General features: G+C 43.6%; 1 protein-coding gene across 2 annotated transcripts; it reads left to right on the forward strand.

Moving 5' to 3' along the window:
- Positions 1-268: 268 nt before the first annotated feature.
- cox20 (cytochrome c oxidase assembly factor COX20) lies at positions 269-13,995 on the forward strand. Of its 2 annotated transcripts, XR_014553330.1 has the most exons (5): positions 269-404; positions 1,152-1,266; positions 3,927-3,990; positions 10,289-10,670; positions 12,550-13,995. XR_014553330.1 is itself a non-coding variant. In XM_083651000.1 (4 exons), the coding sequence occupies exons 1-4, from the start codon at positions 375-377 to the stop codon at positions 10,437-10,439; spliced, it is 360 nt and encodes a 119-aa protein (XP_083507126.1). In that variant the 5' UTR covers positions 269-374; the 3' UTR covers positions 10,440-10,792. The 2 variants fall into 2 exon arrangements, 1 of the variants encoding a protein (XP_083507126.1); XM_083651000.1 differs by lacking the exon at positions 12,550-13,995 and having other exon boundaries at positions 10,289-10,792.
- Positions 13,996-14,291: the final 296 nt, after the last annotated feature.

Genomic DNA, 14,291 nt, shown 5'->3' on the forward strand with positions numbered 1-14,291 from the left:
TTTCTGGATGTGGTTGATGTATCTGGAGCAGAGATAGATAAAATACTGAGAGATGCATTTGTGCAAACTCAGGCGTCTGCATCTGGAAAGTAATTATGAATCTGAGTACTTTGGGTGGATATGGATATGGAGTTATTTTGTTTATTTTAGTTCAATTAAGATCAGTTTAGGTTTAGTTCAGTAGATGGCGGTAATGCAACATTTTGGATGCCAACCGCCGTAAAACCAAACAGAAGAAGAAGAAGAAGAAGAAGCACACAATGCGCGTGCGCAGTATCCAATGCGAATGTGATTGCAAAGAAATCGCTGCTATGTGATGTTTCCAAGTGAATGTTAGTGAAACCTCTGCACAAGGAGAAAACGACTGCGGTATCATGGCAGGAGAGGAGGACAGCAGTAACAAGGTAACATCAATACCCGCAGTGTGTTTAGTAAACAAATGTTAGTTAAATGTAAAGTGGTGCTAGCTTGTTTGGTGTTAGCTTCCACTTTTCAGAAGGTCAACAGTAGCTAACGTCTGGTTAGAACATTAAATGATAACGTTACGATGTCCATCTGACTATGAATCTCAAGTCAAATTGAAGCTGATGTGTTTAACACAACATGCTAACATTGACGGCCAGCAGCGCACACGTTCACCTGTACGTCGTTAACATTACATCTCTTCATGATGCAGCAACACTGGTGATTATCAAACCAAGTACAGTAACAAGAAAGGGACATAATGTGTGTGTGTGTGTGTGTGTGTGTGTGTGTGTGTGTGTGTGTGTGTGTGTGTGTGTGTGTGTGTGTGAGCTTAAGTCGTTTAAAAAATCTGACCATTAACGTTACATGCCTTGCATCTCTGCAAATGATGCATACCTCACACCAATTGAAACATTTACCTAAAAACAAGGATCCGCTGTCAAATTGTGCATACAAGTGCTTCACTAAGCAGCACTTTATTCACTAAAATGCTGCTGATAAACAAAACGCGTTTGGCCAGATATTGCCAGGTCGCCATTGTAAATAAGAATTTGTTCTTAATGACTTACCTGGTTAAATAAAATGAAAATAAAAATAAAAGATATTTACTTTGTAAAAGATAAATAGTCACATACTGGGGTGTATGTTTACCCCTGTCCCTGTCTGTTTGTGTGTTTGTCCTGTAGGGCTTTAAGCTGCTGGGCATTCTGGATGTGCAGAACACGCCCTGCGCCAGAGAGGCTGTCCTGCACGGAGCTGGAGGCTCACTAGGTGCTGGCCTGTTGCACTTCCTGACCACCAGTGAGTCATAACATGAGTTGTGTGTGTGTGCGTGCACGAGTGTGTGCTTGCGCCGCGCCGCGTGTGTGAAAGAGACTTTTCATATTTCATACTTTTTGTATAGTGAATTTCAGATTTTCATTTAACAGTGATGTGATGTGTTTTGTATTGTTGTGATGTTATCAGTTGTCATGATGCGGCTGTCTCTGGAAAAAGAGAGAGACCTGGCAACTGGAAAAAGAGAACTTCCTTCTGACTCTTAATGGTTCGATAACACGGCAAATACAAATATAGATAGAACACCTTTCTCACTGGTTTCAAATCCAGTGTTCCCCTTCACCCCTGCTCTTTGCCCTCAGACGTGAGATCTTTCAGCCCCAGATCTCCACCGGCCTCAAAGTCAAGGTCAGGTTTTTGAGCGATCTTGTTAATGTACAAGATCTCCAGGCTGCTTCTCTGTAGTGTCTTTGATCTCCAGGCTGCTTCTCTGTAGTGTCTTTGATCTCCAGGCTGCTTCTCTGTAGGGTCTTTGATCTCCAGGCTGCTTCTCTGTAGTGCCTTTGATCTCCAGGCTGCTTCTCTGTAGTGCCTTTGATCTCCAGGCTGCTTCTCTGTAGTGTCTTTGATTCTCTGTAGTGTCTTTGATCTCCAGGCTGTTTCTCTGTAGTGTCTTTGATCTCCAGGCTGCTTCTCTGTAGTGTCTTTGATCTCCAGGCTGTTTCTCTGTAGTGTCTTTGATTCTCTGTAGTGTCTTTGATCTCCAGGCTGTTTCTCTGTAGTGTCTTTGATCTCCAGGCTGTTTCTCTGTAGTATATTTGATCTCCAGGCTGTTTCTCTGTAGTGCCTTTGGTCTCCAGGCTGCTTCTCTGTAGTGTCTTTGATCTCCAGGCTGCTTCTCTGTAGTGTCTTTGATCTCCAGGCTGTTTCTCTGTAGTGCCTTTGGTCTCCAGGCTGCTTCTCTGTAGTGTCTTTGATCTCCAGGGTGTTTCTCTGTAGTATCTTTGGGGGCCCTTTACACGAGGACAGTTTCTGAAAGAAACGACACAATAGCGTTTCCTTCACACCTTTTCCTTCACACCTTCTCCCTGTTTACATGAGCGCTGTTGAATTTTTAAAACGCCGTAATGTATATGCCAGGTCGCTAGGTGGCAGTGTGATCACCTTATTCTTTGCCCTACAAATACGTTCTGCATGACGTAATTTTGTAATCGTCTTTCCTGTTTTAAACGCGGAAGTAGAGTATGCCTACCGCAGTCATTTAGACTTGCCAAAAAGCTTTTTTCAAGCAAAAGAAAACCCAAACTGTTTTAAAGTTTTAATATTTGTCGGGTGAGAATGTAACATATATGTGACCAGTTTATCAGAATAATGCCTATTGGAAATCTTTAACGAGCAGCGAGGACCGGGAGGCTCCCGGTCAGCGCAGCACAGTCAGACTGTGCTGTCGGACTAGCTATCTGTCAAACCCTACTGTAGGCTACTGGCAGTGAGAAAACACTGTCGACGTGCTTTTGTAACTAACGTTAAATGCCGACCGGGTACAGCCATCGGCTCCTCGCAGCAGTAACGTTATGAACATGTAACTGAAGTTGGCCGCAGTGTAGCTTAATTCTGAATGTTGCCAAATTTCATTCATACTGACGTTTTATTTGGTTGCCAACTCGCGCACGGCTATGGCGTGTGTCACCTGTGCGGGCACGTCAGAGTTCCTGAAATGTGCCGTTCCAAAGCGATTACATGGAGCGCTCAGCGGGGAGCGTCACCAACAATTCCACTCTAGAGGGTGGTTTTAAAATGTGTCGTTTCCTAAGCGCGAATTCGCCGTCGCCGTCTTAACGGGAGGCACTAACGATAAAATAATTCCCCGTTTCCATAGGAAACCGTCCTCGTGTAAAGTGCCCCTTGATCTCCAGGCTGTTTCTCTGTAGTATCTTTGATCTTCAGGCCATTTCTCTGTAGTATCTTTGATCTCCAGGCTGTTTCTCTGTAGTATATTTGATCTCCAGGCTGTTTCTCTGTAGTATCTTTGATCTCCAGGCTGTTTCTCTGTAGTATCTTTGATCTCCAGGCTGTTTCTCTGTAGTATCTTTGATCTCCAGGCTGTTTCTCTGTAGTATCTTTGCACTGAGATCCAAGAGGCACTCTTAGAGGAGATAACCAGCAAACATTTTGACGTTGAATAGATGTTGACGGTCCAAAGGGTTTTACTGAGCCATTTTGTGAAATTGGGGACAGAATAAAATATCTTCCTGATGTCAGTTTAAAACCATTTCCAAAGCAGTTTTTTTAGTATGAAGTTGCCATGATGTCATCAAATATCATTAATGTTATACTCATTTGTGTTGACGTTGAACTTGGCTGCCTGCTGCACATCACTGTTCATCAAATGTTTGATGGGAAAAGCTCAACACATAATGCTTTTGGCAAAACAAAGACGTCAGTCCTGTAGCCGGTGCCTTATAAGGAAATACCAGCTTTTGAGAAATTCACATATGTAAAATAATGATGATAATAACAATAATAATAATAATAATAATACATATAAATATAAATAATTAAAAACATGAACATCTCATGAATCTCTCGATATGGCATAGGCATTTGAGTGACGTGTATAACTCTGAAACGCTTTGACATTCTGCTTAAATTCTCAGCAGCCCTCTCTCTCCTGTCGCCTGCAGGTCGAGTGAAGAGGTCTTTTGACGTGGGAGTCGCGGGCTTCATGCTCACCACGCTGGGCTCCTGGTAGGTCCTCATGATGACTGAGTCCCCATCCTCCTCTCAGCTGGCTGTTTTGGATTTTATGATTTGCATTCATAGTGATTTTTCATCGAGCTGCAACGATTAATCAGCTACTTAAAAAGAATAATAATGGATTAATCGTTTAGACTAATTTGTAGTGTGTGTGTGTGTGTGGGTTGGGGGGTACTCTAGGGTACCTGTGGGGTCTTAAAAGTATTTAAAAAAGTATTGAATTTAATATTCTCAAAATAAGGCTTTAAAAGTATTGAATTGCATTCACAAAGTCTTGAATTTCATTCACAAAGTCTTGAATTTCATTTACAAAGGTCTTAAATCTCTTTGTCTCCCTTCGTAGGGACAAGCGTATTTTTTATTAGATTTTTTTCTGTTTGGAAAATGTCAGCTGGGCCGACTGTCTCACTGGCAAACAAACGATGCACATCTTCTGAGCATGTGTGCAGTCGGGACAAGTGTTGCCAGATTCGGTGGCCTTCCCCCATTTGGTCGGTCGGTTGCATTGTGCTGGGGAAATGGGCTTGGGCCGTTTTTGCCTTTCGGCTGGAAACCATCAGTTGTATCTGGCAACACAAGTCGGAGTATGGCTTGTTGATTCCATCTCGCCTGACTGCACCGTTCGTCTATTTTCCAGGCACGCAGGTAACGCTAGTCCTCTCAAACGAACCTTTTCATAAGGCTACGTTAGCCCCGTCGCTAACGCTAGCTTTGAGTTCAGTTTTGACAGTCTGCTAAGCTAACGGACTTATCTGCACCTCCTCCGCGGTCAGGCCAACAACATGCACACGCTCACCGTCTATGCTTTTCTTCTCTGTAGTTTCTCCGTAGTGTTCAATTTCAGCACCAGTGTTTTCACCAAAGTGCATTTTCTTTTCAAAATAAAAGCTCCGCCAGGCTGAAAAAGTCGAAAAAACCCAGTAGCAACATGTTTATGGGGACAACGTAGGCTATTTCATGACAGTCTTATGATGAAGTTGAAGAAACAGAAGAGAGGGGCGGGGCTTTTAATGTGACAATTCTTACAGACACACATACGTCACTACACGCCGTCACGCCCACATGGAAGCCAGCCAGAATAAATCAATGTGAGGGAAAACACAAGCCTCTTGCCGTTGACTTCAATGTCAAATAGCCGTACCAAAAAAGAAAGGATAGAAAAATAACAGAATCAATGTTGTTTATTAATGACACAAAGACACCATGACATGACCATATATTACAACTCGGCCGGCGACAGAATGCGCAAAGATACATCGTAAATAATGACTTTTGACCCATCTAAAATCTCCCAAGAAGCACTTTGTGAATGTCAAATAAATCTCCTGTCTGGAAGTGGTTGGCTCAGTCTGCCGCCCTCCACTGTATTGGACTGTGTGTGAATCACCGGCCAAAACATTTAAATCTACTTGTTGGGATGTGTGCTTCTTATTGAAGGATGTGTATGCCCAATTAGAGACAGGATTACAAGTATTCATAAAACGTCTGCATGTTTCTATCAAAAGTCTCTCAACTTGTGTGTTTAAACCGTAAGTTGCCGACTTCAAATGGAGATCTGACCGGCCAGCGCTCTGTAACGAGGTGCAAACAAAAACAACACTAAACAAAAACTGAAGCTTTGTGGAAACTAATTTCAGGGTCCGTATGGACATGAGAAACCTGGGAAAAGTCATGGAAATTTAAAATACAATTTGTTTGATAAATATTTTCATGACGTTCATTTCCGCTGAGTTTACAATAATTCATATGCTAAGGAATAATGTTCACAAGCATGCACATGCTCACTCTATTCTATCTATCTATCTATCTATCTCTCTGTATTAGTTCACTATTATTTCGACTATACAGTAGGGTTGGTCGATGGGAGGAATATATATGGGCTATCGGCGATTTGAGTCCACCGTCGGTTGCCTTTGTTGGGTGATCTTTCACGTGATTGTTGTCATTTTAATTAGCTAGTTTAATGGTGAGAGAGAGAGACCGACAGACAGAGAGAGAGAGCTCTCAGCTCTGTCTGACATGCGGCTCGGCACACGCACGCACGCACACACACACACACACACACACCACAGCGTTGAGTTAGAGAGGGGGAAACGGAGCTCACCTGGGAATACGAGGCAGGATGACAGCAGATTAAGAGCAATGCCTCCTCGCATTTAAAATAACTTTGTTCCACTGTGTGCCTGTCTGTCTCTCTACCCGCATGTTTGTTTAGTGTGCGTGTGTGTTGTAAAGAGGTTTAATTTGCGTTAGGGTCATTTTCATCTCCGTTCTCGAGCAGAGCGTGTGTTTAGGCTAGTTTTATTTTTTCAACTATCGTCCCGGCTCCGTCCCCAAATTAATTTTCATCATCCCTGACGCTATTTTTAACGTCCCAGGGATGACGGGAGGTCCTGTCGAGCCCTGGTTAAGTGTCTGTGTGTGTCAAACCAATCCCCCCTCAGTGTTGTCGTCCTCCATGCTGCTCTGCTGCTGCACTTTGTGAAGTGAAAAGGGGGAGGGGACGACAACTTTGGAAGCGTCTTTCAGACATAGAAATGCAACTGATAGAATGTTCACTGCATGTAGCGCGATTCTAACGATCTGTCTGGAAAGGCAGATCGTGGACCCATTCTAATCGTTAACGATCTAAGATCGTCATATCGCCCACCCCTACCCTGTACTCAAATTATCTCATTTCAGCTTCTTAAATGTGAACGTTTCTGGTTTCTTTAGTTTTCTATGACGGTAAACTGATTATCTTTGGGTTGTGCCAATGGGCCAATCCTTGGGTTTTCTCCGGGTGCTCCGGTTTCCTCCAACCATCAAAGACATGTATGTTAGGGTCAATACTCCTGTCACTGCCCCTGACCAAGGCACTGGCAAAAGAATTGGAGTTGGTCCCCGGGCGCTGCACCGCGGCTGCCCACTGCTCCTAGTTCTAGGAAGGTTCCTAGTAGAGGATGGGTCAAATGCAGAGGATGAATTTCCCCATGAGGATAAATAAAGGATAACTTCACTTCACTTCACTTGTGGACTGTTGGTCAGGGCAAATAATAGAAGACATCTTAGGATGTCATCTTGGGCTTTGGGGGAAAAGTGATTGATATTTTTCACCATTTTGTGACATTTTATAGACAAGAAGTAATCAATTAGTCGAGAAAACCATCGAGAGATTAATCGATGATTAAAATAATCGTTAGTTGCAGCAGCACTAATTTTTCCAAACATTATTATTATTATTAGGCCCACAAAAGGCCGACCCAGGGAAGGCCTTTTGTGAAGCACACACTTTTCATGCATACAGTTCCTCACATTCACACCACCAGAGAGCTGCCCAGTACAAACCACAGGAAGTTCCCGGAGCCCTTGCACACCTTATCGTTCAGTGAGTTGGCGCCCCCTGCTGGCCGCAATGGAAAACTGCATTTTCCTCCCAACTTCAGCAGCTTTACTGTCTGAAGGTTCATATCAGACATAATGAAGCCATTGACTTGAATGCGGGCTGCTGCACTGGCTGCAGCACGTTGACTGATCACAGCTGTAACTTTGCAGGGCTGTTTGTACAGTTGGTGGGTTTCCATCCACCTGCTTTTATGCATATTTTCAATTTGCGCATAACTTTGACATAACTTTAACTTTGATCTTGTGAAGCACTTTGTGACTCTGCTCTGTGAAAGGTGCTATATAAATAAACCTTACTTACTTACATATTTTCAATTTGCGCATGAAAAACCTGAGTGGAAACACCAGGAAAGGAGAAAGAAATCTAAATATCGCGAAAGAAAAAGTTTTCACGCTCGGAGGAGGTGGAAAAGTTGGCGTATCCATAAATGTGACTAATGCAGTGGAAACATATGAAGCAAATCTTGCGTTGTCTCTCGGTTACCTCTTGTTTAACCAAACCGCATTTGAAAACTATGCAGTTTTATGTTGCCTTTTTTCCTGCCAAAAGTGACACCCGGAATATAAAAGGCGTGTTATGAATAAGTAGGCTGCTGTAGGATGCACTCCACATGTCTGCATCACTAAAGACACATGTAAGGTGGTATAGGAACACATTCAGCACGATGAAGGTTTAGACCGGCCGGCGCTCTGTGTGTTTGAGTGGAAGAAGACCTTAAAGTAACTGCTCTGTGGATTATACATGATGTGTGCTGAATTGAAGAGTGGCGCCTGGTAATCCATTTCATGCTGTAGCATTGTGGATCATCAAAACACTTTGAATAGATGTTTTTCATACAGCTCTGTCGCTGCCTGCCAGACAACGACAGCTTTTAATCAGCAGACAGACAGACAGCACAACTGACTGGTTTGAATCAGCAGACAGACAGACAGCACAACTGACTGGTTTGAATCAGCAGACAGACAGACAGCACAACTGACTGACAGCTTTTAATCAACAGACAGACAGACAGACAGACAGCACAACTGACTGGTTTGAATCAGCAGACAGACAGACAGACAGCACAACTGACTGGTTTGAATCAGCAGCCAGACAGACGGCACAACTGACTGGTTTGAATCAGCAGACAGACAGACAGCACAACTGACTGGTTTTAATCAGCAGACAGACAGACAGCACAACTGACTGGTTTGAATCAGCAGCCAGACAGACAGCACAACTGACTGGTTTGAATCAGCAGACAGACAGACAGCACAACTGACTGGTTTGAATCAACAGACAGACAGACAGCACAACTGGCTGGTTTGAATCAGCAGACAGACAGACAGCACAACTGACTGGTTTGAATCAGCAGACAGACAGACAGCACAACTGACTGGTTTGAATCAGCAGACAGACAGACAGACAGCACAACTGACCGCACACCAACTCCTAAATATCCATGCGTGCATAATTTCACATTTTATTTTGCAGATTTTCAGAAAATTCGGTTAAAATTTGCGATACACTTGGATGGAAACCCAACTAATGCCACAGTTTTGCTAGCAAATGCTATTAAAACGTTTTCTGTGCTAAGAGAAATATGTGTCCACTTGCACGAGTGCTCTGATCTGACATCAAATTGTCAGGTTGAATTTATGACCACAACAATTTAAGATTTGGCAACTTTTTTGTTGAGTAAATAAAGCAATTTGTGTTTTTAATTGAACAAAAAAGCAAACAAAAAGGATACTGTTAAACTACCGTACTAGTAGTAGGCTACCGTAAAAATCTTCACGATACCCATCCCTATCTATATGACCAATATCTAATGAATTTTAACCAATAAAACAGGGCGTTCCGTTGGCTCACCTGGTAGAACGTCCACCACAAAGGCCCTGTGCTTCACGCGGCCGACCCGGGTTAGAATCCAAGCCGTGGTCCCTCACTGCATGTCATCCCCCCTCTTCCCCCTCCCTCCCCATCCCCAAAAAAGACCAATAAATCATGTTTTTAACCACCACCTGTTTGCTACAAAAAGGAATGTTGCTACTGAAATGTTTTAGCTTACTAGCACAAGTGCTACCAGCTAATAAAGTCAGTGTACAGCCCTGCTTTGGGATACACGTGGCTTCTCTTTTTGTCTGACTACGCAGCGGTCTGTTGCGTGTTGGAGTAGGGCTGGGTAAAAAACAAAACAATATATCAATCTCAAATCGATAGTCATTTGAAGGAACTGATATCGATTCATAAATCCCAATGTTGATCTTTCAATATAATGCCTTTTTCCCGTGGATGCTTGAAGCTTTGACCCCGTTAGACTTGCGTGGTTTGGTTCTTAGCCCAACCAGATCTAACATCTGTCAACATTCACATTTTTAATAACGCACCCGGTTAGAGGGTTCCTTCCTTGTACAATTTACATGAGTTATTTGATCATCTCTTTTATATCTAAGCAAAATTGGTATTGTAACTGAAATATCGATATCGAAGCGTATTGTTTCGAATTGGAAATCGACTCGAATCTGGACCTTGTGTATCGGAATCGTATCCAATCGGGAAATCAGTGGCTATGTTTTGAGCCATACTGTATAAATGTATATATAGTAAATCACACTGATTATAGTCATTTTCCATCATGTCAGTTGTTGGAGACGAGCTTATCTATGGAGCCACTGAGAAGCTTCCATTTGGCTGCAGTCCATCAACAAAAGTGACATGAGCATCAGATAAGATAAGGTACATTAAGCTCCCTCACGGTGCAGCTTGGGTTGTTTATGGAAAAATACCCAGAGGTAAAATGTCGATGGGCGCAACACAACCAGCAGACCGCGGCAGAACAACAATAGAGCCGGTGCAACGAGTTTTGAATGTTTGAACGTTGTGCGTGCTGATAAACCCAACCAGCTGTGTTTGGCTCTGCAGGCTCTACTGCCGAATGAACAACGCTAAGCTGCGCGTGCAGCAGAGGGTGATCCAGCGCGGCCTCAAGAACAAGGTCATCTACGAAGGAACCGACCGTGACCCCACACACAACAAACCCAGACTGGAGACCCCACCCAGCCCCTCCTCCTGAACCCCTCACCCACCCTGCCCTGTCCCCCTGCAGCGGTCTGGCAGTTCAACTCTTCCCCCCCTGCCTGTAACAGCACAGAGACGAGAGGAGAGGAGGAAGGCGTTGACATCTCAGGAGGATGTTATTGGAAAAAACAAAGGCTCAACGGCTGCTTTCATCCGAGGGGATACGTTCTCTTAGGCTGCATAATTGATGGAAATAATAATATTATTGATCATAATATTGACTACTGTTTTTGTTTTGTTTTTGCTTAACCCTCAGATGGTCTTCATCTTTTGGTCACACCGAGGGCCTTCGGGTCAATTTGACCCGGCTCATGTTCAACCATTCTAAAGTCGTTATAAACCCCAAAAATCCTACTAATCATAGTTTGTTCTTCATTTTAATAAAGAGCTACTCAAGTTTATTTATTATCTCTGCGAGGAGATTATGAGATTGTCGCTGTCAGTGCGTCTGTCTGTCTGTGCGTCTGTGCGTACGTGTGTTCCTGCGTGCGTGTGTTCCTCCCGGATCTCGAGAACCGTTGGTCGGATCTACTTCAAACTTTGGGAGTGTACTAAGGAGTACGTGATGGAGTACAGTGACCTGTTTTCGTGCAATTCGGTATAGCGCCACCTACTGGCAACACAGTGCGTGTGTTCCTTGTGTGTTCCTCCCGGATCTCCAGAACCATTGGTCAGATCTACTTCAAACTTTAGGTGTGTACTAAGGAGTACGTGACGGAGAACAGTGACCTGTTTTCGTGCAATTCGGCATAGCGCCACCTACTGGCAACACAACAAGTGGTTTATCTTGAGAACCCCTCGTCCGATCAACTTCAAACTCGGGGAGTGCGCTTAGGGGGACCCAACGGAGTGCAGGGAGCTGAATTCCAGGCAATTCGGCATAGCGCCACCTACTGGCAACAAATAAAACTTCTTGCAATTCGCCTTAGCACCACCTACTTGCAACAAAAAATGCTTATCTCAACAACTCTTTCCCGGGGTTTCCACCCACACAGGGTCTATGTGCCGACAGGCCGCAGTGCCGACAGGCCGCAATGCCGATAGCCCACAAGCAGAACCAGCTCATGAGCGAGGCGGCGTGCAGCGTGTCGGTGGACCGGCTGGAGCTAACCTCTCCCAGCCCCCACGCCAAACCTAACCTCCCCCCATGCCTAAACCTAACCTCCCCCAGACCCTAACCCAAAACCTAACCTCTCCCACCCCCCACGCCTAAACCTAACCTCCCCCAGACCCTAACCCAAAACCTAACCTCTCCCACCCCCCACGCCTAAACCTAAGGTCGGCATTGCGGTTGGTCGGCATAGTGGGTGGACACCCCACACAGGTGCAAGAGAGGTGACCTGTAGCTAAAAATAGCAAAAAAGTATCAAAACATACTGTCAACTCTGAGTGAACTTTCATTGTGTGTGTGTGTGTGTGTGTGTGTGTGTGTGTGTGTGTGTGTGTGTGTGTGTGTGTGTGTGTGTGTCAGAATGCAATGTTTACTAGAAAATACCAATATGTCTAACATTTTCAAAGAAAGAAATTGTCTAAATTTCACTTCTGACCCCTTTTAGCCTCCACTTTCAATGGCCGGGTCAAATTGACCCGAAGACCATGGGTGTTATATGTTGATGCAGGGGGGGGTAGCAAATGGATGAAATGTATCATTTTCATATCACATGTTTAGTACAGTAAATGAGCCAAGCAGAAGAAGTTTCATAGAGAAAAAAATATTTTAACATACTTTTCCTTGATGTTGAAATTCTAAAACGGGTCAGATTGACCCGAAGACCATGCGAGGGTTAAAAGAGATATCACACAGCTTCCCATCGTGTGCAGAACACCTGCTCTGTCAATCCAGTTGCTTAAAGTATTTCATCGTAGTGAAACAAAGAAAAAAGGTAAGCATTCCATCCCCACCGCCTCCCAAACATGGACATATCCTTAACCCATTGATACCTGATGCAGCATTTGTGTGTGTATCCCTTTAAGACGGCGAACTGCGTTAACGCGGTTTGCGGTCTTAAAGGGATACACACACAAATGTGGGATATACACGACTATGCTGCATCAGGTATCAATGGGTTAATCCGTCAATTTGATCTTTTATGATGACTGTTAAGGGTTTCTCCTGGCTCAGTCAGAATGGGACTGTGGGGAAGACTACGCACAACCACGCTAAGCATGATCGAACCCAGAGCCATGTATATAGAAGAGTCTCGACATCTCCATTCACTGCAATGGACCAGTTTTTTTTACTCTCAGGAGTTCCAGGAAGTAAGGTCCTGGATTAAGCAGCACTGTCGAGTTGCAGCCAAATGGACAGTTTGTGTTGTGCTTTGAAAGTAACCCTTTTTTTTTTATCAAATTGTACATTATCAGCTTTATTTTAGCATTCAAAAGTAGCGCGAGACCCCTTCCTGGCTGTTCATTGGCTAATGAGTCGTGCATTTTGGTCCTCAGTTGACGCCACTCTCTCTGTCCAAAGGACACTTATCGGACCTATCCGGCTCCCTGTCATGCGTGGCCTCCATGTGACTTTTGGGTTAGTGTGTAGGCCGGGTTATCCTGAACACAAATAGATCACAGTCACTGTCAGAAATTATGGAGCGGTGTGATTTCACAGCACCCCAAGTTTCTGTCATTTCAATGTACATAAGTGAGACTTTAACTTTGAAATTCTCTTAAGTGATATAGTAAAAAAAAAAAAAGCAGCTTGATTTTGTGTTGGTGTGTAGTCAGAGCTGTCCTGATCTCAAATATACCAGTTGTTCTCACAAGTTCATGGAGGGATTGTTCTTCTTACAGCACAGAAAGGAAGCTATTTACACACGTCTGACTTTAACTTTGAGATCCTCTAAAATGACACAGTAAAAATGCTGCATTTTGAGTTAGTATGCATTACCAGGATCTTTTTTGGCCTTGGGCCTTTGCGGGTGGTGGCTGGAATCCTCTTTGAGGGATGCCAAACATGCCTCTAAGCAGACAAAACCCTGACATGTGGACTCCTGTGATGTCAGTGACTCCTTCTGAAAGCTCATGCTGCACACCAACCACTATACGGTGTATTGAAGTGCAGAAAAGCCTCCAGTTCTACTGGAACATCAACGCCTGCCTTGACCTGCAGTACCTGCTTTGACCTGCAGTTGGCTCATTTTTCTGTCATCAAAACAGTCCAAACTAACTAACTCAAACATTTGTAATAAAAACAGTGGAACAGCAGCACGGGGAGGACTTTGTTGGTTTAAAGTTTCAAACAACAGGAACATGATCCAGCTGCAGAACAGACCGTCACTACACGGGTTGATTATTGATTATTATGTTTTGTGATTTATGTATTCTAGCTTTGTTTTTAAGTGAGGATGCAGCTTAAAGAAAGCGTCTGTCTCTAACAGGCATTAGATCGACGTTAGATCAACCTGTATTTATTCAACCGTCTGCTCTAGGGATGCACGATATATCGGCAATCATTTCGGTATCGGCCGATGTTAGTCATTTTTTTACATATCGGCATCGGTCCGATGTTGCAATGTTAATATCGGTTAACAGCCAAAAATTTCACATTGAGAAGAAACAATGTGGTGAATCTATGATTTATGGGCTTTTGCACATGTTTTGCAAATAAAGAAATACATACATTTATTTTATTTATATTATTTATTTATAACATGTTTTTATACAGATCATATCGCCATCGGCAAATATCGGTTATCGGCCATAACAGCAATGTTGATATCGGTTATCGATATCGGCCAAACTTTTCATATTGGTGCATCCCTAGTCTGCTCCATAATGTTATGGGACAACTGATTCTTTCCATTATGAAAATTGTCTGTGACAGATTTGAATGTATCAGTGGAGCTGT

Source organism: Poromitra crassiceps (genome assembly GCF_964638095.1).
Source record: "Poromitra crassiceps genome assembly, chromosome: 14".
NCBI classification, from domain to species: Eukaryota; Metazoa; Chordata; class Actinopteri; order Beryciformes; family Melamphaidae; genus Poromitra; species Poromitra crassiceps.